The sequence below is a fragment of the Cryptomeria japonica genome, chromosome 4 (assembly GCF_030272615.1).
Source record: "Cryptomeria japonica chromosome 4, Sugi_1.0, whole genome shotgun sequence".
NCBI lineage: Eukaryota > Viridiplantae > Streptophyta > Pinopsida > Cupressales > Cupressaceae > Cryptomeria > Cryptomeria japonica.
The window spans coordinates 587,639,606-587,664,631 of NC_081408.1; the positions used below are offsets into that span (position 1 = coordinate 587,639,606).

At 34.3% G+C, this 25,026-nt stretch overlaps 1 protein-coding gene across 1 annotated transcript; it reads left to right on the forward strand.

The window, feature by feature from the left end:
- Nucleotides 1-20,505: 20,505 nt before the first annotated feature.
- On the forward strand, nt 20,506-22,306 carry LOC131076222 (cytochrome P450 750A1-like). The gene is made up of 2 exons (XM_058013295.2): nt 20,506-21,474; nt 21,565-22,306. Exons 1-2 carry the CDS (start codon nt 20,506-20,508, stop codon nt 22,174-22,176), a joined length of 1,581 nt encoding a protein of 526 aa, XP_057869278.1. The 3' UTR covers nt 22,177-22,306.
- The last annotated feature ends 2,720 nt before the right edge of the window (nt 22,307-25,026 follow it).

Sequence of the window (25,026 nt, forward strand, 5' to 3'; positions counted from 1 at the left end):
TTGTAGTTTGGTTTTGCTGATCATTGTTTTGCAAAGGTTGATATTTCCTCTGGTATATTTCGGTGTGATCAAATCTTGTGCTGAGACTTTGGAATATTATTTTTGTTGGTCTTCTATATCTTCATTTCAGATGGTTCCTTATTTGGTGCTCCGCAAGTTATCTTTCTTCGTGACAATTGCTGATTGGTTATATTCTTGAGGTTCTAAACGTTGATCGATGAAGATTTGAAAAAGGTGTTGGTGCAACTATTTCATATGGTTCTAACATGCTTGTTAGTGTTTCCTAGTTGTGTCATATTTGTTATGGTGATCCGCATTGATTGGTGTGTGAGTTTTTGGTGGTTTTTCATCAACCGATGATGATTTACATGTTATGTGGTATTTCTAGTGGTGTAGCATGTTACAGTTGATCTTGGCATGATTTCCGATAGATGTGATTATTTGGGAATTCGATTGAGGACCTTCCTATGCTATCTAAATCATTATATTGGTCCGGTGATCAATCTTTGTATTGTGTGATGTAATGTTATAATTTTGAGTTGAGGGTTAGGTTCTAGCTGACCTTGTTATCAAGGTTGATGAATTGTATATATAGGTAAATTATTCATGTAGTTTTGTGTCGATATTGTGTCTACATTATCAGAGAGAGATTTGTGTGTGAACAAGTGATTTATCATTTGGTGTTGAGTTTGAGGTGAGATTAGTGTTGCAGATCAAACATCTGTGCTTAACCGGAACTATAATTAGGCATTTGGAGATGCTATTCTTTCAATTCACTTCTTTCGGATTGTAGCCTGAATCTTATTGTAAGTTAGTGAGACTTCCTTGAGTGTTGCAGCCTTTCGGACAAACAATATTTGAGCAGTGAGATCCAGGTAGTGTGTCTGAATGAATGTGGATTCCCCATTGTAATATTTTCACATACTACTGCAGAGTATCATCTTACTGTGGGTAGGATCCCACCATGGTTTTTCCCTTCACCATGTTTTCCATGTCAAAATCTTGGTGTTGTGTGGTGTATTGTTAATTGGATTATTTGTCTATTGTTGTTATTTGCTAGATCTATTATTGTGCTTAAAGTTATATATTCTGGTGAACACTGATTCACCCCTCCCCCCCTCCCAGTCTTCCTTCTTGGTTGTTGTTAACAATTGGCATGAGATCTAGATCCTTTGGTAGAAGCTTAATCGCTTGAGGATATCCATGATGGAAGCTCAAGATATTCTTTTTCAAGAAGGACAGTCTAAGGTTTGATGGAAGCAACTATAGTATATGGAAGATCTAGATGGTGTCTTGGAGAAGATTACTGGAAGATCACAAAGAATCCCTATGTTGTTCCTCACAATGGACCATCTACTCCGGATGAGGGTGAGGAAGAAAAATATAATATTAGAGTGAAGGAAGAATTGCTTAGTGCCTTGAATGATTGAGAAATGACAAATGTAATGGGACTTCAGAATGCACATGAGATTTGGGAGAAGCTTGAGATTCTATATGAAGGTTACAAACAAGTGAAAGTTGCTAAGTTATAGAGTTTAAAAGTAAAATATGAGAAATTGAAGATGGGAGATGATGAGAACATACATTCTTTTATGGCTAAGGTGAATGACCTTGTCCTAGGTACCAGATGTGTCGATGGAAGCATTGAGGAAGATGAAATTGTTGCCAATGTGCTCTGTTTATAAACATAAGGTTGATGGTATTGATGAGATCTAAAGTGTGACTACAGTGACAAGAGATATGTAGGTTGGAAAGTTTGTTGCATTTGAGCTGAGTGAGTTTGTAGAATCACATGGAAAGTCTAAAATAGCATTTAGAGCATCTGCATCTGTATTCGATAACAAGAAGTATGATCCTGATGAGTGCAGAATATCCAGATATGAAAGAGAGAGAGGAGAGATGGAAGAGAAAGAAAGAGAGCTTGATGAGCTTGAAGCTTTGACTACCCAAAGATTGAATAAAGGTGCTGGAAAGTATGATGGAAAGTTACCTTTGAAATGTTTCTCTTGCAATAAGATAGGACATTTTGCTTCTAGATTCCCGGAGAGAATGGCTAAGTATGATAGGTATGATAAGTTTGATAAGTATGATAGGAATGATAGATATGAGAAGAATGAGAAGTATGATAAGCCTTATAAGTCTAACCAGAAGTTTAGGAACTAGAAAAAATATTATTATACTATAGATGAAGGTGTTACAAATGATGGATCAGAAGGAGATGAAGTTGTATTTATTGCCATTAAAGAAGATAGACCTGCACCTATTGATTCCACTAATTGTTCTATTGAGGAGAAATATTTGGCTTCTAAGGTAGAAGAAAAGGATGAATGGGTCATTGACAATAGTTGTTCACATCATATGACTGGCGATAAAAGAAAATTTGTAAGCATTGAAAGGTATGATGGTGGAATAGCTAGATTTGGAGATGACAAAGCCTATGTAATCCATTAGAGAGATTCTATTTATTTTGATGGTAAGCATAACATTGCTAATGTTTTGTATGTTGAAGGTTTGAAGCATAATCTTTTGAGTGTTGGACAAATGGTTGATAAGGGTTATGATCTACAATTCAAGGATGGTAAATGCAAGATCTTGAATGCTTCTGATATAGAGATTGCATCTGGGATTAAGACTGAAGGTAACATTTTTCATTTGAATGCTGATGAGAAAAGTTGTTTGATTGCTAAGATAGATGAGAGTTGGTTGTGGCATAGGAGAATGTGTCAAGTGAACTTTGATTCAATGATTAAGATCTATTCTATGTATGTTGTTATAGATCTGCCTAAGATTTTTAAGCCTGTTAATACAATATGTAAGGAATTTCAGTTGGATAAGCAAACAAGAATTTTCGTCAAGATCAAATAATATACATCTGATGGACTACTAGATCTTGTGTATACTAACCTATGTGGACCTACAAATGTTAGAAGTGTGTAGGGTGATAGATATTTTATGTTGCTAATTGATGATTATTCTAGGATGATATGGGTTGTCTTTTTGAAGGAGAAATAAGAAGCATTAGATAAATTCAAAATATTCAAAGCTAAGGTGGAAACTGAGTTTGGATTGAAAGTGAAATGTCTAATATTTGATAGAGGTGGAGAATTATGTTTTGATGAGTTCAATTCATTTTGTGAGATGCATGGAATTAAAAGACAATTATCTGGTCCTAGAACCCCTTAGCTAAACAGAGTTGTTGAGAGGAAGAACATAACTGTTTTGGATGTTGCAAGAACTATGCTGATTGAAGGAAATGTTATGAAGATTTATTGGAGAGAATCCATTAGCACTGTTGTTTACACATTCAATAGAGTTCATATCAAAGGTGATACCGATAAAACCCCTCATGAGCTATGGCTTGGTCATGTTCGTACTATGAGGTATTTTCACCAAGCCTTTGTTTGTAGATACATTTGTCTATTTGAGAGACAATTTAGGGGTATCCACCCCTCCAGATGAGAACTAGATGCATTGAGTTGCATCGATCTAGTGGATTTCTAATCCTTATTCTTTTATCTAGATTGATGAGTTGGTGTTGCTCCTCTGCTAGAGCAGTTTGTGTTTTACAGGGAGAGAGATTCAAGTTTCTAATTTGGGAGAGAATAAGCTTGGTTATCTAATTTGAGATCTTTGGCATTTCTGACAAAGAGGGAGAGAGATCATGTGAAAAATAGCTTTATCTATCTTGATCTTGGGGGGAGTCTATTGGTGATATCTTCTTTCTTTGCATTGACCATTTTTTCACATTCATATGTTGCCATCAATGCCAAAGGGGGAGATTGTTGGAGATGGTTGGTCATTGTTGCTACTAGGATATATGTTGTTGTCATTGATGTCAACATATTCCTATGATTTATTCCAGTGTGATTGGAAATATTTTTTGATCCAGTTTTGTACTTTGGTTTTGCTTATCATTGTTTTACAGAGGTTGATATTTCCTCTGATATATTTCAATGTGGTCAGATCTTGTGCTAATACTTTGAGATATTGTTTTAGTTGGTCTTGTGTATCTTCATTTCATATGGTTCATGATTTAGTGCTCTGCAAGTTATCTTTCTTCATGACAGTTGTTGATTGGTTGTATTCTTGAGGTTCGAGATGTTGATCAGTGAAGATTTGAAAAAGGTGTTGGTGCAACTATCCTGGATGGTTGTAACATTCTTGTTGGTGTTTCCTAGTTGTGTACTACTTGTTTTGGTGATCCGCATTGATAGTTGTGGATTTTTTTGGTGGTTTTTCATCAACTAGTGATGATTTGCATGTTATGCAGTATTTTTGGTGGTGCAACGTGTTACAGTTGATCTTGGCATGATTTACGGTGGATGTGATCTTTTGGGAATTTGATTTAGAACCTTTCTATTCTATGTAAATGGTTATATTGGTCCGGTGATCAATCTTTGTATCGTGTGATTTAGTGTTATAATAATAAGTTGAGGGTTAGGTTTTAGCCGACCTTGTTATCAAGGTTGATGAATTGTATATATAAGTAAATTATTCATATAGTTTTGTTTCGATATTGTGTCTTCCTTATCAAAGAGAGATTTGTGTGTGAAAAAGTGATTTATCATTTAGTGTTGAGTTTGAGGTGAGATTGGTGTTGTAGAGTAGACATCTATGCTCACCTGAAATTGTAATCAGGCATTTGGAGATGCAATTCTTTTAGTTCACTTCTTCCAGATTGTAGTTTGAATCTTATTGTAATTCAGTGAGACTTCCCTGAGGGTTGTAGCTTTCTGGGAAAACATTATTTGAGTAGTGAGCTCTAGCCAATGTTCCTGAATCCATGTGCATTCACCATTGTAATATTTTGACATACTACTACAGAGTATCGTCTTACTATGGGTAGGACCCCACCGTGGTTTTTCCCTTAACTAGGTTTTCCATGTAAAATTCTTGGTATTGTGTGTTGTGTTGTTAATTTGATTATCTTTCTATTGTTGTAATTTGGTAGATCTTCTATTGTGCTTAAAGTTTTATATTTCGGTGAAGACTAATTCACCACCCCCCTTCCTAGTCTTCCTTGTTGGCTACTGGTAACACTTATACCAAAGGGGATGAACACAACTCAAAAATATAACCTCAACCTACATTGTATCACAATCGACAAGGTACACAACTTAGACCTAGAGTGTATGAGGGAAACTATGTCATCTTCGACAACTTGCGATTGGGATAAAAGCACGCTCAGACCTATGAAGCTAGGTGGAGTCCATGTCTAGTAGTTGCAAGCCTGAATCAACACTAACACAAAATATATAATACATATACATCATATTAAACAAACAAGTGATAGAGAATCACAATGAATATCATGCTCGCTCTGAGTAATATGACATCGTCTCTACTCATGCAGACAATCACACAATAAATCATCAAACATCGCATAGAATCATAGTCATGAAATAGGCTTAGTACCATCATATCATGCTAAATCATATCATCCACATGAGGAATTATCTCATATAAATCCATCTATACAGGTGATTCTACATACTATCTTCCACAAGAACAATCAAATGTCATATATCATATAGTATGTCCAACATCATCAATCATATGAATCTCCAAACATGATGAGTCATATCAAATAACATTAATGCACATAGAGTACTAGCATCAACAGAACCATCTAAGATAGCAATAGAGTCATAAATAACCATCTAAGTATTCGCCATATGTTTATATAAGTCTAGCAGAATGTAAATAAAAATGCAAGTCTAAGAGGGACACTACATTTCATCTTTAGGGTTAAAATTTTGTGTGTATATCAAACTAGTAATGATAGCATAATTTTATTTTATTGTCTTAGATTTGGTTTTTTTTCTTAGTTTTGCTTTCTTTAGTTGATTAAAATCCTTATTTAAGAAAGAATCAAAAGTAAAGTAAGAAGAATATTTTTAGAAACCACGTCTTTTGCATTTCATACATGCATAATAACTGTTTTGGGAGCTTTTTGGATTATTCTCATGACAATTATGTAAATCTGAAATCCTTTGTGCATTAAAAATTAGATACATCTAGGGTCTTGATACTATTATGTATAGATAGGAACCAACCATGGTTCTCATTCTCTTTGGTGCAATCAGAACTTATATTAGGCGATCTTCTATACTAAAAGAGTGTTTCAATGTTTTCTGATTGTAGGATGGCTTACCATGTTTGGAGTAGACTTTATTTGTAGATATTTACAAACATTTGAGCCAAGTCATCTTTCTTTTTAGGGTTGAAGGGTTTGTGTACCTTCATATTCATGTTAAGTGCCTTCATATTCATTTTTAAGTATACAATGAATGTATTGATTTTTTATGAATGTTTAATAAATTGTTAGTGGTAATATATATTGGTTATCTTCTTAGAATTTTTAATGTAAATCTATTTTAATTTGTTCTTATAAATTTAATAATTGATTAAAATGTCATATATTTAGTCCAATCAAATGGTATTTCTTTAAATATTTATGGAATTAAATATTATTATTACATCTAAAAAAGAAAATAAAAAATACATTAAAAATTTGCCTTTAAATGTAGATTTAGAATATGAAATTATTTTTAATGGAAATAAAAGATTAGAATTTTTTTTTCAATTATATAGCTACATCATAATGAATATTGATTTATTAAATATTTTGTAATATAAATAATAGATTTAACTCAATTTTACTCATTGAAAAATTAGAATATAGTTTCATTTTAAAATATAACTCATTTGCATGCATAAAAGTTAAAAAATAAAATAGAAAGTTCCTTTTAAATGTAGGTTTTAGTCTTTTTAAATTATAGTTAAGGTCATTGTTGATTTAAAAATGAAATATAAAAAGTTGCTTTTAAATCAAGATTTAATTGAATTTATTAGTCGCATGAAAAAAAACAAAAAAGCTTCTTTTAAATCTAGATTTAAAAATATAAATTTTTAAATTATTTTTAAAAAAAATTTATATTTAAAAATATTTGTTTTCCATTTAAAAATAATAATAATAGGAAGCTACTATTTAATTTAGATTTTATTTTTTAACTTATTCTAAAATTATAATTAGGAATTGTTTATTTATTTTTAAATCAAAATTATAACTATCATTATTTTAATTATTTAAAAATAGATATTATTATTTTATAAATTTTATAAGTTCAAATTTATTTTAATTTTATAATAATATTTGTGTTTTGAAAATATTGTAGTGATTTCTTTTTTTATTTATTATATGATTATTTACTCAAATACAACTTAACTTAACCCAAAAATGAAAAAAGCATACAAACCTCTTAAATTTTAATTAGAAGATGCATACCCACGCCTTAAGTTGCGATCCATGACCGGGTGAGCTAGGGCCGAAGCCCTTATGTATAGATTTTAGTTCTTAATTTATTATAATATTAAAATGATTCAAATATTTTAAAATTAATAAAATAAAACTAAATGAAGTTAAACCAAATTATTGAGTCATTCTATAATTATATTAAAATCAATATCAAACACTAATACTAAACCAAATTAAATGTCAACTATAAAACTAACTTGTAAACCAAATTGAACCCTAACACTAACATAGATCCTAAACTAAATCAAACTGTAACTATATCTCACAAAATTCAAGCCCAACCCTATCTCTAACTGAACTTTCACCATAACCCTATTTAACCACTTCTAATTGAAATGAGAAAGAATATTTTTTTTCATTGAGTACACATTAGTTAGTTATTCATTATACTATTCAATTAATAGTAATTGTTTATTTAAATTAGGATTAACATTCAATTAGGGTTATCAATATAATCTATTTATGGTTAGGGTTTAATTAGTGTTAGAGTTAGTGCTATGATTCAATTAAATTAGGATTTAGTTAGGGTTAGGGTTAAAAAAGAGTTGACGTTAGGGTTATAAATCTTTAAGTTAGGGTTAGGGTTCAAATAAGGTTAGGATTAAGTTTTAATTATGATTATGGTTTGAATATTATCAGGGTTAATACTAGGGTAGTAAGACTGGAGTTAGGGTTAATGCTATATTAGGGTTGAGTAAGAGTTAGGGCTAGGGCTCAATAAGGGTAGGGTAAAATTATGGTTATTAAAAAAAAATGTGAGTTACGGTTTAAATAGGGTTAGTGTCTAGATTCAATTGTTAGGATTAGATTTAATATTAGACAAGGGTTAAGGTTGTTAGGCCCTATGGATATATGATTAGGGTTAGGTTTCAATATATATCACATATATTAAACCTAATATTTATATATAAGTAGATCATAGTAAATCAAATGTTAAATATTAATATTTTGATTTATTAAACCATTTAATGTCAATTTTATTACAATAAAGTCTTTACTATTATTTATGAATGCTAAATATTTTTAAATTTGATCTTGGATTTTTCAAAATACAGGTATGCTAGTATATGTATGTATCATGTGATTTAACTTTCTTATTCTAAATTCATGATTTTTTTTTCAATAAAAGGGGTAAAAACTTTATTGAAACACAATCATAAAAATTACAAGGAGGGTCGAATCCTTGAGGCCCCAAAAAAGAGCCTCAGGCCCAAACCAAGATTAGCCACCATCATTACCATCCATGTCCTCAGCAAAAATCTTCTCCAAGTCTTGATAGTAGTCTTGGGAGAGATGCTCCCAACCTTCAATTTTCCAATCATTGTCATGTTCGGAAGCCCACTTAGCCAAACAATCAGCTGCTCTATTCCATTCACGAGGAATGTGGATGAAAGACACCTACTCCATTAAAGAACTAATTTGAAGAATCTGCTGAACAATCCCTACTAGCCGCCAATGAATCCCACTCACCTTCTTTCCGGTCAAAAAATTAACAATAATTTGTAAATCTGATTCACAGATAACCTTTCTTCTACCCAACTCCCAAGTCCGCTCCAAGGCATAGAGAATAGCAATTCTCTTCATCAAATTATTAGATTGCCTCCCTTTATGAACCGAAAAGAGGAAAACCACCTCCCCTCTACAATTCCTACTAGCACCAACAACCCCATTAGGGCTTGGGTTACCCCTGGAGGAGCCATCAGTGTTAATCTTGATAAACTCATCCTGAGGGGGTCTCCACCTTCCCACCCTTTGGACCTTATTCATAGCACCCCTACCTCTTCTGACACAAGCAGAGACGAGAGACAATCCTGCCAGCCAAACCTATTCACCATATCCACCTCATCTCTATCAAAAGGAAAATTCATTTCACATTTAGCTTCCACTATCTCACGAATCATAACCATAATTCTATTCCACACTTGTTGCACTAACAGTCTAGCCTCACGAAAGATTCTTCTGTTCCTCTCAAAGAAGATCTACCAGAGTATGAAAACGGGCCCAACATACTAGACCATCTGGAGGAAGGGGGACAAGATAGGAGGTCTTCCCAAACTGCTCCAAAACTCCACCAGAGAATCTACATGAACGCAAAGATGCTTCCACACCCCCCACCAGTAATGCCAAATAATCATAGAGAAGGGGCATCTAAAGAAAAGGTTTGATGAATCTTCCTCCCCATTACCACACAAATCACACATCGAAGGCCCCAAGAATCCCTGCTTGCGAATATTATCCTAGGTTAGGCATCTATTCAAGGCCAGAGTCCAAGTGAAGCAGTTGCACTTTGGCCAAGAAGAATTGTTCCACACCTATTTCCACTAGTGAACCTCTCTTCCCTCCAATCTTTGGTTCAACAGGACCCGGTATCCACTAGTTATAGTAAAGATTCCCTTAGGATTCAGAGACCAAGAAAGTCCATCCCTACCCTTGATTCCAATACAGTGTCTACTCACCAGAATGCTCTGCAACTCTGCACACTCTTCCTCCAACCCAACAACTGGCCACTCATTAGGATCCTTCCACCGCTCCAACTCTAGCTGCCCACACCTATAAGAAGGCTTGAAGTCACTCACCCTTGACCATCCTACCTCCACAAACCTCTAGCTAAGGTTCCCAAGATTAGGAAATTGATCGAGGATGGGGGGTACCCATCGCAAGAGTCGTTCCAGAAAAGGACCTCCTCCCCCCGCCTGCAGATCCAAAAGAGACCTTCCTTAATGAAAGAGGCACCCTACTTGAGAGTATACCAAATTGCAGAGCCTTTTCCCTCGAGTAGATATCTTGGAACCTCTTGCAATAGGATCCCCTGCATATATTTATAAGCCAAAATCTTAGCCCAGCCACGATCCTGCTCGACACACCACCTATAATATAATTTAGCTGCCAGAGCCTCCCCGAATAAAATGGTATGTCATAAACGGAGCCCCCCCGACTGCTTCGGGCTGCACACCAAGTCCCAATTGACAAGACTCCATTTGGAAGAGGATAGATTGCCTGCCCATAAGAATTACCTTTCCAAAGAGTCCAAACCCTTTAGGAACCACTTAGGAGCCACTTGAAGCATACACCGATAAGTCGGAAGAGCCTAAACCATTGACTGAATCTGTTGAACCCTACTAGAAAAAGATAACCATCTGTGAGTCCAATGATCAATCTTCGAGTGAAATTTATCCATGATACCCTACCATGACTCCCTAGGGGGGTTACTGAGAGAGATAGGAATACCCAAATAAGTCAAGGGAAAAGAGCCAACTTGGAATCTCAAGATAAGAGTAATCCTCCTTTGAATAGTGCCAGGGGTGTTGAAGAAGAGGATAGAGGATTTATCTTCATTGATCAATTGACCCGAGGCCACCAGATAAACATCCAAAACCTTCCGTATATTCGTAGCTTCTTTGATCCAAACAAGTCCCATCAAGGTCGTGTCATCAACAAACTGCAAATGAGACTATGGTTGCAAGTCATTACCTCGACTCCAACCTTGAATTCTACCAAAGCCCACATTATGCTTGATCACCCTCCCCAGACCCTCAGCCAAGAGAATGAATAAGTAAGGGGAGAGTGGGTCCCCCTGATGAAGGCCCCTAGATGCACCAAACAACTTAGTATGATCGCCATTGATTAGAAGTGAGAAAGAGGTGGACATAACTCCACTCATAACCCATTGGACCCATTCCTCAGAAAAGCCAAAAGCCCAAAGGATCTTCTAGAGGAATGACCAATGCACTCTATCATAAGCCTTGGCCATGTCCAACTTGATAAACATAGTTTTTTCCTTAGATGTTGCCATAAAATGAATGGTGTCCATAGAAATGACCACACCATCCCGAATTTGATGCCCTTCCACAAACCCACTCTGTTCCTCAGAGATGACATCCCCCAAACACTTCTTCAATCTTTCTATATCAGCTTAGAGATGATATTATAAATCACATTGCATAGAGATATAGGGTGGAACTAGCCTAACCTATCGGCCCCATCACACTTGGGGATTAGTGCAATGAAAGTTGCATTCAAGGCCTAAATCATTTGCTTATTCCTTTGGGACTCTTGGACTACTTCCAATAAGTCCAATTTGATGATATCCCAAAATTCTTGAAAGAATTCCACCGAGAACCCATTCGGTCCATGTTCTTTTTCTTTCCTCATGTTGAACACAATCATCTCAAGTTCTTCTGTCACAATAGGGCCCATAAGCTGCTCATTCATCTCCCTAGTAACAAGAGGAGGAATGCAAGCGAGAACCTGGTTCTCCTCCGCCAAATCCCCCTAAGAATCCTCGCTGAAGAGAGAACGAAAATACTGTAAAGCCTCCTTGGATATCTCCTGCAAGGATAATAACACCTCACCTCTATCATTGACCAGAGCCACAATGGAATTTCCATGACGTCTTTCTTTCATAGAGTTGAAAAAGAAAGCAGTGTTCTTATCGCCCTCTTGGAGCCAATCAATATGGGCTCTCTGTTTCCAGTAAATTTCCTCCCTGAGTTCCCATTCCTCTAAATCCTTGACAACCCTCTCCTCCTCTCTAAGAAAAGCTTCAGACAAACCATGCTCTTTGATTTCCCTGGTGATGCCATTTAACACTGTTTGGATAGATTTCTTAGCATGAAAAATGTTACCGAAACCCTGCTAATTCCACTGTTTGAGTTGAAACTGCACAAACTGCAGGTGCTTGGCAAAGGTATGCATAGCAGTGCCAAAGGCCAGCCTCCCCTTCCGCCACCATTGCTCAATAAGAGCCAGCAAAGAAGGATCCCGAAGCCACATAAGTTGGAATTTGAATGAAGGAGAGCGAGCAACCCAGGCTGAAGAAGAAACCAACTTGATATGCCAGTGGTCTAACCCTCTCCAATCAAGAATCTCCGAACTTGTGGCCCACCCCCCACCAACCCAAAAACTGGAAACGAGGTCCAGCCTCTCTGCAATCCAACCGCATTCTAAAATCACGATTAAAGAATATCATAAATGTAATTTTTCTACACTTTTAAATAAAACATAAAATTTTTAATTCTTAAATTTCAAACTTGGAAACATTTAAGTTAAAAATTAGAAACACCTAAATTAGAATCTTAGAAACATCCAATAACAATTATAAGGGTTTTATTCATATATTCCATCTACCATTTAGTAAAGAGTTTAAACTCAGAAATTATAAAAAATAAAAACATCTAGTTAAAAATTAAATGCATCGAAGAAAATAAATTATTTATAATATATATTAATGTAAAAAGAGAAGGACCTATTTTTTTAATTTTGTTTCACCATAGCATTATTGTATTTTATTTCACTCTTCTTTCTTGCTGTAGAATAAGCATGGCGGCATGGTTTGAATGGAGACTCGGCCCTATCATGATGGCACTGAAGACCAGAGAAGGTGATTATTGTACTTTTACATAGGTACCTGTAGTTTCCAATCAATATATGTGCTGTTTGTTGGGATATATTGACAATGAAATTTTATTGGTTGGTTAAATGACTGAATGAATGAATGTTTTTAATAAAATTTTGATAAATTTTTATGTTATATATACAATCTAAAAATAAAAGATCTCTCGAATCGAAATCTGTAATTTTACTGTTATATGAAAATCGTGATGTTTTTGAAACCAGATGAACTACAGCCAACCAAGTCCCAAGTCCCAAGTCTCGCTTTTGATGAGTGTCAGCTCTACAGTACAGAAATATGAAAACTTTCGAGAAAGAGACAGATCTAATAAATACGTAGCTGCAAACGATGATCAATACTGACATGATATTATTTTGTCTGCCAATCAATATACTGTTATCATAATGTTAAATACGTTGGTGAACAGTCTCCAACAAATTAAATGTTTTGAATATTACAGTTTGCAATGATACGACTCAATTACTGATACCCATCAGCTTTAAATATACAACTATGTAATCAGATATGGCCTAACTTAATTTTGGGAATCCACTTCCATATGTCACCACTGACAGATATCGCCTTCTCCAACGTTTAAATGTTGCCGGGTGACGAGACCACAATAATGGATAGCATACAATAATGGAGACCACAATAATGGATAGCATACAATAGCATACAATAATGGATAGCATACAATAATGGATAGCATACAATGTTTATAGCTAGGTATATGTATGAATTTTAGATCTGAAGTCTGTGAATCATATAAAGAATATTGGAAGCTCCAGCACCTTTTAACTTTTGGTTGTCCTCCTCATAATATTGGTTGGAGGGATAATAAGATCGATTTTTATTTTTTTTTCGCGAAAAGATGATTACTCGTTTATATTGGTTGAAGGTATAGTAAGACTTTTTAGGAGAATATCTAAGAAACTAAAATAATTCAATTTAATTTGAAACATTTAAAACTGTTTTAAATTTATAAACTATCTATGTCATACACATATATTAAATTTATTAAAGTATAATTATTAAAAAAAAATCATTAAACCTAGAAAAATAATAAAACATAAAAAATCAATAATTTTTTTTTTTGTGTTTAATAATCAAATTTAAATGAAATAATAAGAATTAATTAATAGATTTTTTTTGTTTTAATAAGTTAAATTAATTTGATTAAATTATGATTATTTAGAATTGAACAATTAATCTTAAATAAAATAAAACATTAAAAACAATAGTAATAATTTTTTTCAATAAATTATTAAAATCATAAACATATTTTATTTTCACCTCCACTTATTTCCAATTATATTTATTGACCATGTTTCATAAAAAACATCAATTTAAGTATGATTATTTAAATTCAATAAAATCTAAAAATAAAAATAAAAAATTAGTAATAATAATGTAAATTTTTTTTTTTGATAGGTAATCGGCCGAAGCCTGAATAGCTTTTGACATATTGTGTTTGAATGGATTGACCCCAAGACCTTCCTCATCTTATGGAAGGCCAGGCCAAGATTCAACCCCTTGGACCATTCTACATAATTATTATAAGAATGATTATAATTAAAAATAAATAAATTACTAAAATCATAAAAAATAATTTACTTTCACCTCCACTATTTATTAACCTACGTTTCATAAAATCCATCAGTTGTAAATGTACATTCAATTGTTTTGTTCTTTTTTCATATAAATGAAATACACAAAAATCTATAAATTATTTTTTATTTTTTCAATAAGTAAAATTAATATGCATGTACAATAATACTCTTATTTCTTTATAAGAAAATGGATTCACATGATTGAACTGTTTTACCTCTAGCTTTAATTAATATTTTATATTTGTGACATTAAGTCAAACAAAATAACTAAATACATTTATGTTCATTAATATTAAAATATAAATGATATTATTAATTTTTTTATAATATCATTTCTATGTTTCATTTATTTATTTTCAAATCGGTTGAACAAGTATTTCAAATTATTTAATCAAGATAATTTTGTTTTAAATTATCTATCTTCCAAATAGATAAACAATTTTGCCAACACATAATGGATTATCAGCAATTCAAAATATTAAAAATCTATGGATTGAAGTTTTGATTTGTATTAAGACAACATGGCATTCAATCATTGTTGTATTAGTATTCCTAAGGTAAGGGCTCTATTTTTTCTTGAAATCTATTAATAAAGTTATGCAAGTAGTTTAAAATACATTGGCTGGGGTGGAAGAACAAATGATACGAATTAACCTTGTTTTCAGTTGTAGCTACCTATTTTTTAATTTTCACATAAGACGAGTGTCATCTTGTAAAATCATTTCCTATAAAGAGGTAGGCAAGTAATTGGGATTAAACACTAATAATATAATATGAAAGTCAAATAAGAGATTTTCTTAATAAGCATCAAAGAATTTAATGAAACTACTAGTTACAATAATTCATCCCAACTTTATATATTTACAGTCAAGTTTATATTATATTTATCAACTTTTTAAGGGATAAGTTATGAAAGTCTTTATAGGAAAGTAATTGGGATTAAACACTTATAATATAATGTGAAAGTTCAATAAGAGCTTTTCTTAATTAGCATCAAAGAATTTAATGAAACTATATTACAGCGAGTTAGAATAATTCATTTCAACTTTACATATTTACAGTCAAGTCTATATTATATTTATCTACTTTTTGAGGGATAAAATAAAAAAATGTACACGTTATGAAAGGAAGTGGATGGTGAGTACATATAAATAAACATTCTCTCATACATTTCGTCAAATGTTTAAGAGAGATCACTTATTTATATTAAATGCGCTTCAAATTAAGAGAATTTAATGGACTTATAAACTAAGTGATTAACTTGAAAAGGTGAAAATGGGGATAGGGCTTGGTCTTCAAATAAACAATTAAACTTTAAATCAACATAATGTAAAATCATTGAAATTGTCATTTCAAGACAAACATGCTATCCTTATTAGAGGTATTCCAAAGTAAAAATGACACCATTAAAACTTTTCTTCTATCACCGAATAAATTCCTCAACCAAACTCCATAAGTATCGAACAAATTACCATTTTCAAATCAAACATACAATTATCTTTAGATGAATTCCAATGGACAATAACTAATAAGGGCTTTCTCTCCACACTACCATATTGGTATCATGGAGCCTCATGTAATCTAGCCAAACCCCCAAGCAAGAAAACTAATATAGACCCAAGTTAGATTCATGGAGTCTCCTCATATGACACAAATGTCCAAGGATACTTATCCTGAAAATTTCACATACTGACTATAGGATTGACAATAAGCTAAAATACCACTCACAAAACATCACATGACCAACTTTACTCCTTCCAAAATAAGAAATACACTTTGCAACCTATCTTAATCTTACAACACAAAATTATGAATGGAAAAGGGAGTTAAATAAGACTTATCTCTCTAAATATAGGCATATAGACCTCTTATCTCCTCATACATGGTTCATCTTTCTCCCAAGTTTTCCTTCTTTGCATACTTAACCAAAAAATTTCCAAAAAGAGAACTAGGTAACAACCCATTCTCTCTTCAAAAACCCAATATAAGGAAGATTAACTTGGAATATTTAGATGGGGAGGTGACACGTGTCACCTTCCCATCCTCTCCCCCATGAAGTATTTTCTTCATTTAAGAGGGGAAAAAAATTAGGACACTCCATTCCCCAAGTCTTCCCTCATAAATGAGGTATGTAGGTGGGGTTGGTACCCTCAACTCATCTCTCCTTAAAATTTGGCACTCATCTTAACGAGGACTTTTAGGGAGTGAAATCAAGTCCTAGGGACTTTATTGCATATCCAATAGGTCCCTACCTAAATGGTTTAGATCGTGGGATCTATTTTTGTAATTTAAATGTGAAAATTGATAGAAATTCACATTAAAGACCCACTCTAAAAAAAATCATAAACAAATCTATATCAAATAATAAAATTCCATTTCTCTTTGAGTCAATAATAGGGGAGAGGAGTTAATAGTAGGGGTAACTATGAAGAAGCCCATAACATAGAAAAGGCAAAAGTATTTTGGGTAATGTGCATATGTGTATCACGGGGGGTAACTAATGAGACCCCTGAAGAACAGATGGAAAGAATGTTTCAAAAAGGGGAGGAGAAGGAGAAAATGATGATGACCAAGATTTTGGAATTGGATTTCTGGTCAAATGGGCACATCCATGATGGGCAAGTGTATGAGAGTCTATTTGATCCCATAGCTCAAATTTTGGGATATGCTCTATATGCATATGGCATTGTCGACCATATGGTTAGACATGAAAATGATGAGGGCGTCAAGATGGCATTAGAGAGTTTGGAAACCGTCCCTAAAATGGGTGTAATGATGGGATATTTTGATCTCAATGCCAAATGGGAAAAAAGTGGCAAAGGCTTGGAAGCTATTCAAAAATGGAGTGGGCAAAAAGTATAGTATGGATAATTTTGATGCTTTTATGGATGCAAACAAGGAAGTTGTCCCTGAAGAAATGGTAGATAGGCTGATAGAAATAGGGGAGGGTATTAAATACCTCTGTCACTGAAATCCCCATATGTTAATGTTGATCATGGTTGGAATAAGTGTCAGTAATTAGGTTTATTATCGTGAAGTCTGAAGTGTATGGCTTTTTAAACTGCTAAACTATATGGTAGTTATATGTTTATGCTTAGAATATTAACAATTATGTAGGCCCTTAAGCCCTTACTACATGGCTTAATAAATTGTCATTGGATCCATTTGTGTGCTTGATGTTATATTTTTTAAAAAGATTTCTTACAAGAAGGAGCATGTGACCACTTGACTCACATGACTCAAATAGGTACTAACATTCGATGTACGGGATAATTATATTCAAACACATGACAAGAATAACATATTTTAAATTTAGTAAAATCAAAGATTGGGTTCATATACATTCTGTGTGGTCTTATATTTTCATGGATCAATATAAAAAAATTTCCATCATGGATGACAAATACTATAACAGTATATAGTCTTTTTCATATTAATATAACAATTTACTATAGCAGTTATAGTAAACTATTATAGTATATTGTGACCCATGATGTCAAAATAGTATAATAGTTTAATTTGTTGTATTATGTAATAATGTTTAATAGAAAATTAAACTGTATAATGTTTATTGTATAAATTTCCCATAGCTTGTAAAATCTGTGGTTTGTTGTTGTATTCGACCATAGTGACAATTATTAAAATGAAACTCGTGTTGAGTCTGGAAGAATAATATTATTTATGAGATATTAGAATTTATTTGCATATAAAGATATTTTTTCACATTTTTATGCATTTACCTTATACCGGTGAACCTTGAACACAAGAGTACATTTCCCTTTCTGAGATATTTTTTGTTCATGAACACATATTTTAGTGTTAAAAAACACAAGCCCCCCTAAAAAATTGACCAAGATTGAACCACGCCAAAAGGAAATAAGAAAACGTTAAAGAATATGCAACATTATTATATATAGAGCAAGAACCCACAAATATAGAGGACATTACAATTTACAATCAAAAAATTTATGCATTTTTGGCTTTACATGAAAGATACAATTGAATAATGGATAATGGAAGGTTGTAGTGAGGAATAATCGTCACTATGGTTGAATACAACAACAAAGCATGGATTTTACAACAAAAAAATAGAGTTTTCAAAACAACAAACTACATATTTTACAACATGCATCTAAATCTACATAAACCAGAGAAAAAAAATGGTTAATGGAAGGCCTTAGTGAGGATTAATCCTCACCTAGGTCAAAGACAACAACCCGAAATCCTCCCTTCTGAGCTCCATGGATGCCTTCAAACCCTTTTGCAACTACCTACAAGGAGGGAAGCTAGGAAGTAACCACACCAAATAATAGCAAAATTTAGAAATGAAAACCCTTAAATAATCGTTTAAATGAAAGCAACCAATAAAACAACTACCTTTAAACTTCTAAGCATGGAAAACAAACGTTGAAGACACATTTCATTCCCTTCGTTGAACATGCAGGGAGAGTGGCAGCCAACGTCGAGGTTGAAAGCAGCACCAAATCCAAGGCGAGCATGTTCTGAGATGCTAGGTGAACACATTATGGTCTATAATGTGTCGAATACTCAAGAAGAAGTGGGAGAAAACTGAAGGAAAGCTAGCATTGAAAGGCATGAAAATAGGTGCATTCAATGAGTTTGTGCTCGAAAAAATTGAGCTATGTGGTGGTAGTAAGGAGAAGCGACACATAGTTAATGCAAGTGGGAGAAGAAATGTAGGGTGATGATGGGTAGTAAATGCAAACAAGTTGGTGAATAAGGTGGCCATGCGTTTGGATGCCACACAACCACCTTGTCAATTATGGGAGGTTTTATACACAAGTTGACGAGGTGGGGCCTTTGACGTTTCAGCTAGTGCACAATTTTGGGAGTTTTTGATAGGTTGGTCGAATCGGGTACGAACACGTGGCAAATGCATCCTATTTTAATAAAAAAAACAATGTCTAGTTTGTCCACTCAGATGTCAAGGTGGACATAAAAAAATATCAATTTTAGGGTCCACATGGCACTCCATGTGGACCTATCAAGTTAGGGTGCACACGTATTGGCACCTCTCCCCTTGTTAAACTTATAACTTATCATAGAGGGAAATGATTTGGAAAAGTTGTTGGTCCCATAGTCCTCATTACTCTCCTACACATAGCCACACATTCACAAACGTAGTGAGACCACAATAATAAGTTGTATTATTTGATATCAATTTCTCATCAATTTTACTAGGGAATACTAAGAATATTTCCATACAATCATCTCATTTACAATCTCCAAATCTATTTAACCATCTATTAAAGAAAACCATGTAATATTTTAGGGTTATGTTAGTTATATGTAAGATCGTGTTATAGGGCAACTCAAGTATAATATAGTAAGACATTATAGTGATAAATTAGTTCATCAACATATTTACCAAGATGATTGATTTAGGATTTTTTTATTTTGTTTCAAATCAACTATATAGATAACCTTTTGGAGAGACATCATTCTTTTCGCTTAGAAATTTTAGGTTTTAGATTTCTAATATTTTTTACCATTTCCTCATTGCTACTCGCCTTCTATCATTATACCTTCAACAATTTGATACTTGATTTAACAACAATGTCAATGTTGTAATCACCTATATGATACAAAATTCAAATCACAATTTAGAAAAGATTATGATTATTTACAAGTTATGACATTAAGAATAACAATAGATTTGATTGTGTGCTGTTTTTAATACAAGCTTCTACATCTTCAAGTGGGACAATGAATTTAAAATTAGTCTACTTTAATTTAGTGGTCCTAATGAATTTAAAATAGTCTACTTAAGTTTAGTTGTCCTCCTTCTATATGTTTGTTACTCTTATTTTTTCTTTTCTCTCTTTGGAATGGACCGCAGACAATTTTTTATGATAAAATCATTTCCAAATGACGCTAGCTTTATTAAAATCTACTATATATTTTTAATTGGCTGGATTATGGCGGTCACATTATCAAATTCCAACAAAAGAATCGAGCTATTGGATAACTGGAAACGTTTAATCTCGTGCAAAATATACAGCAAATTATATGGTAAATAAATATAACGTGACGGCGAGATAATCGTTTGTGGACAAAAACGTTTTCCTGGCAGTGTCGTATCTATCTATCTCCAATCAAAGTGATGCCAATACCACCATAAATTTGACATAGACAGAGCGTTCCCTGCATCTTTGTTCAACATGGCTTCTCTTTCTGGGTTTCCTGCATCTTTGAATGCAACAAATGTAATAAAAGAAGGTGAATATGCTCCAGCAATAGCTACAGTATGTGCACTCATAGTTTTCTTGTGGGTTTTGCACAGGAAGAATACATTGGGACTCAGATTGCCCCCGGGACCGTTTGCATGGCCCATTATTGGAAATCTGAACCAGCTGAGGAAGCTTCCTCATCGCGATCTTCATGAACTTGCTAAGAAATATGGGCCCATTATGATGTTGAAATTGGGTTCTGTTCGCACTGTTGTGGTTTCTTCTTCTGCCATGGCCAAGGAGTTCTTGAAAACCCACGATATGCTTTTTGCCAGCCGACCTGCTTCTGCTGTGGGAAAATACATCGGCTATAATAACAAGGATCTGATATTTGCACCTTACGGGGCTTATTGGAGACATATGAGAAAGCTGTGTGTGGTAGAATTGCTGAATAGCAAAAGGATCGATTCCTTCAGATGTGTACGAGAGAAAGAAATGCTTGCCCTTGTTCGTTTAGTGTGGGAGATGTCTGGGCAGGGTAGGAAGCCTGTTAATCTGACCAACTTGGTTTCATCGTTTGGACAGGCTGTTATGTGGCAAATTCTTTCCGGTACCAAAGTTTCTATTCATGGTGATGCTCATCTGGGTGGTCATGGCGAAGAGATAAAGAAGATGGTATCAGAGACGATTGCTACAATAGGAGCTGTCAATATCGGGGACTTCATTCCTTACTTGGACTGGTTGGACTTGCAAGGAGTGAAGCAGCGCATGAAAAAGGTACACAGTTCCTTCGACCAAGTGATAAGTAAAATAATAGAGGAGCACCAGCAGCGCAGGAGGGAGTTTCACAAGGAGCATGAGTTGCAGTCTCAGACTAAGGACATCATTGACGTGCTGTTGGAAATGGAGAGTCTCGATGGAAGGGAAATCACAGAAGAACACATTAAAGCCATTGTTTTTGTGAGTATTCACTTCTTTCTCAAAATGCAATCCCCATTAATCTTTTCCTATTTAACTGGTATTTTAAAAAAAATTGTATAAATTTTACAGGATATGTTCTTGGCTGGAGTTGAAACGACGTCTACTGCGACAGATTGGGCAATGAGTTGGATTCTTAAGAACCCCGGCGTGGCCAAAAAAATGCAAGAGGAAATCGATTCAGTGGTAGGCAGAGAGAGGAGTGTAAGTGAGGATGATCTAGCAAGCATGGAGTACGTGCAGTGTGTGGCGAAGGAGACGCTGAGGTTATATCCAGTAGCACCGTTGATGGTTCCACACGAATCCACACAAGATTGTATAGTTGGTGGATACTTTATTCCTGAGAGAAGCAGGCTTATTGTCAATGCTTGGGCTATTGGAAGAGATCCATCCCTGTGGAAAGATCCCCTGGAATTCAAGCCGGAGAGATTTATGGGTAAGAATGTTGATATTGTGAGAGACAAAGACTTTTTTGATATGGTGCCGTTTGGAGCAGGAAGGAGAGGATGCCCAGGGGCAGCCATGGCCATTGTGACCATGAACCTTCTTCTAGCACAGCTAATTCACTGTTTTGAGTGGAGCGTGGAAGGGGATTTGGATATGACGGAGGTATTTGGAGCCACTACGCCCAGAAGTGTGGACCTTCTCGCTCGTCCTACACTTAGGCTATCCACCTGCCCTTGAATTTAACACTATATTTCCTATTTCCTTGTGCAACGTGATCCAACTTTTTATGTTTGTCATATAGGTAAGCTCCAAGCTCCAAGCTCCCGTGCCCTTTAGTGACCTACTTCATGATTGACTTCATGATTGATATTACTACTATTAATTGTGTTAGTTTCCTAATGTTTTTGGTGATCGACTTTTAATAGTTTGTGTAAGCTCCCCATCTTCCACGTAAAATGTAAGAGAATATTGAACGTGTTCTATGTCTTTCATATATGTGAGATTTCATTATTTCTATATTGATATATATGAATTAGTTTAAAGTAATATTGGTGTTTTGATTACAATTAGTATGGAAAGCGGATTCATTACATGTCAATTATCAAGACAAAAAATTTGAATTTCATAAGGAGTGAAATTAAGTAAAAAATAAAATATTAGAAACTCACAAAAATAGACACGACAAAAAACAAAAAATCATCAAACCACTAGTTGTCGTTGATGGACTTTGGCCCCTTAAAGACACTTAATGGTAAAAAATCAAGACAGTCTTCAAAAGACTCCTCCCTAAGTCGTGCGGAGGAACTAGCAACACCATTAGACTAATGGGGAGAGTGGGGATTTGTAATGCCCGCCAAGATACCCTAGAGAAACTAAACAACTAACACTCTAACAAAGATAATTTTTTATTTATTTAACATCTAATAATAGTTAATGCAACACATAATAATATTTGAATCACATTCATTAACCATTTGGTCACATGTAACATAAAACATCTTTACTTTTTATTAAATATGCAAGCGGAAATAAACATAACATCTTATCTTTTCCCTAGGGTACCTCAATGCCATTACTTAGTTCATTACTACAATGACATCTTGTTCACACATGATAAGCATATTCCCTCTTGGTTTCATGCATCATATTTAATTCCCTAACCATGAGATATGCAACCTACTACATTATTTATCCCTCGTGATATGTATGCCATTATATCATTTTACTAATATAATAAATTCCTATTTTAAATTGCCAAACAATTCCCATATCCTACATTCATTTTATGCACCAAAACCAAATGTGTTCTAACCTAACTTTCCTATCTAAATGCTCTTTTCCTTTTAATTCCAACATAGTTCCATAACATTTACTTGAACATGAAATCATATCTCTTTAGACATATATACATCACAAATCCTTATTACAAATCGGCACTATACCATATACAATTATATTACAATCCATATCACAATTCTATATGTCATCCTTCATATTTTCAAATTTTCATTTACAATGAATTACAACATGAGCATAGCTCATCCTACTACATGAATTCTAGTTTCCTACGTACAAGATATTACATTACAAATATCCATCATATACAAATACATAAATCTACTACAAGGTACATCCAATGTCCATGGAGAAGAGAATCCACATCCACACATGAAGGAATCCAAGAGAACAACCCAATGGTCAAAAAGCACCAACCACCTTACCATGTGGAACCAAAGGATCCACCCCCCGTGCTAGGAGATGATAGAGGGTCCCTACATGCACTCTAAACCTAAGCTAGCACCTATGACCAAAAGACTTAGATCACAAAGGGCTCTCATGCAAGAACCAATACTGCAAACAAGAACAACTTCCAAAGGTGACAACTCAACAAGACATAAAATGCACTATCAAGTCATAAGCATAAATCACCAAGGAAACACATGTAGTAGTGGAGTGTCATCACATGCCATCCTATAACAAATATAGCATGTATAACATCATAAGGAACTAGCCTTATGGGCATGTGGAGCCATCTCAACCTATGAGAGAATAAGGGAGATTGACTTGCCATAGCAATGGCCGGAGAGTTTTTTAGTGGCGAATCTTCGCCAATTAGCAAACTCTATGTATTTTTGTGTATTTTTTTTTTAGGAAATGGCAAATAGTCTAGGGCAACATCATGGTCAAATCGCCCGTAATTTCAGGGTTAACAGTACACTGTATTCTGGCTTCGCCATTGACCACACACCGTTCGATGTGCATGTCCGTAATAGTTGCCTGAAATCACACGGCCATGGGTATTAGATCACCTTCGTTATTCACTAGCAATAGTAAAACGACCACGTACCCATGACCTAATTCGCCAATGGTAAATTAAATGTTCATTGGACGCGCAGGCCAAATTTGCCAATATGAATTAAAACATTATAAGCATTCAAGGACCCATTTCGCCCCGCTTAAATTAAATGTTCATTGCATGCCCATGCAATTCACCTAAAATACAATTGTGGATTGATATAAATACACTCTTTCTTACAATTTTTTTGTGTCTGATTAGTAAATTTGGGAACTCTCGATTCCCATTCTGCAATTTGAGTTGGAACGTCAAAGTTCATTGTAGGGCAGAGCGCCAGAGTTACAATCCTGCAACACAGTTCCAAGCATTCCTGATTCCCAATTCAGAGAATTGAGAAGGCATAAAGGTGAGTAATAATTTCTTCATACTTGATAGTATTAGTTTTAACTTTTAATTCATAGTGAGAGGTCAAGACTCAAGATGTCACAGTAGGAAATGGGTGAGACTCCTCAGGGTGGTGAAGGGATTGAGATGTTAGACAAGGGTGAGACTGATACTCCTCAGGGTGGTGAAGGGACTGGGATGTCAGACAAGGGTAAGACTCCTTAGGGCGGAAACTGAAGGGATTGGGAGTCCATAAAAATGCCCAAAACTTAAACTTTAAGATACTACCATAAAGTCTTTCTTTGGAATTGGCAAAGTTTCTGGTCCATCAACTTCCAGAGTTGTAGAAGCCATTCACAGTAGCTTACCACCACCACATGGTGGGATTGTCACTAAGTTAAATGCGT

Excerpts from the sequence above, each read along its gene's own strand:
- LOC131076222 (XM_058013295.2), top strand. The coding sequence starts at position 20,506 with ATGGCTTCTCTTTCTGGGTTTCCTGCATCTTTGAATGCAACAAATGTA. Across the intron at positions 21,475-21,564 it reads ACATTAAAGCCATTGTTTTT|GATATGTTCTTGGCTGGAGT; the intron begins GTGAGTATTCAC and ends TAAATTTTACAG.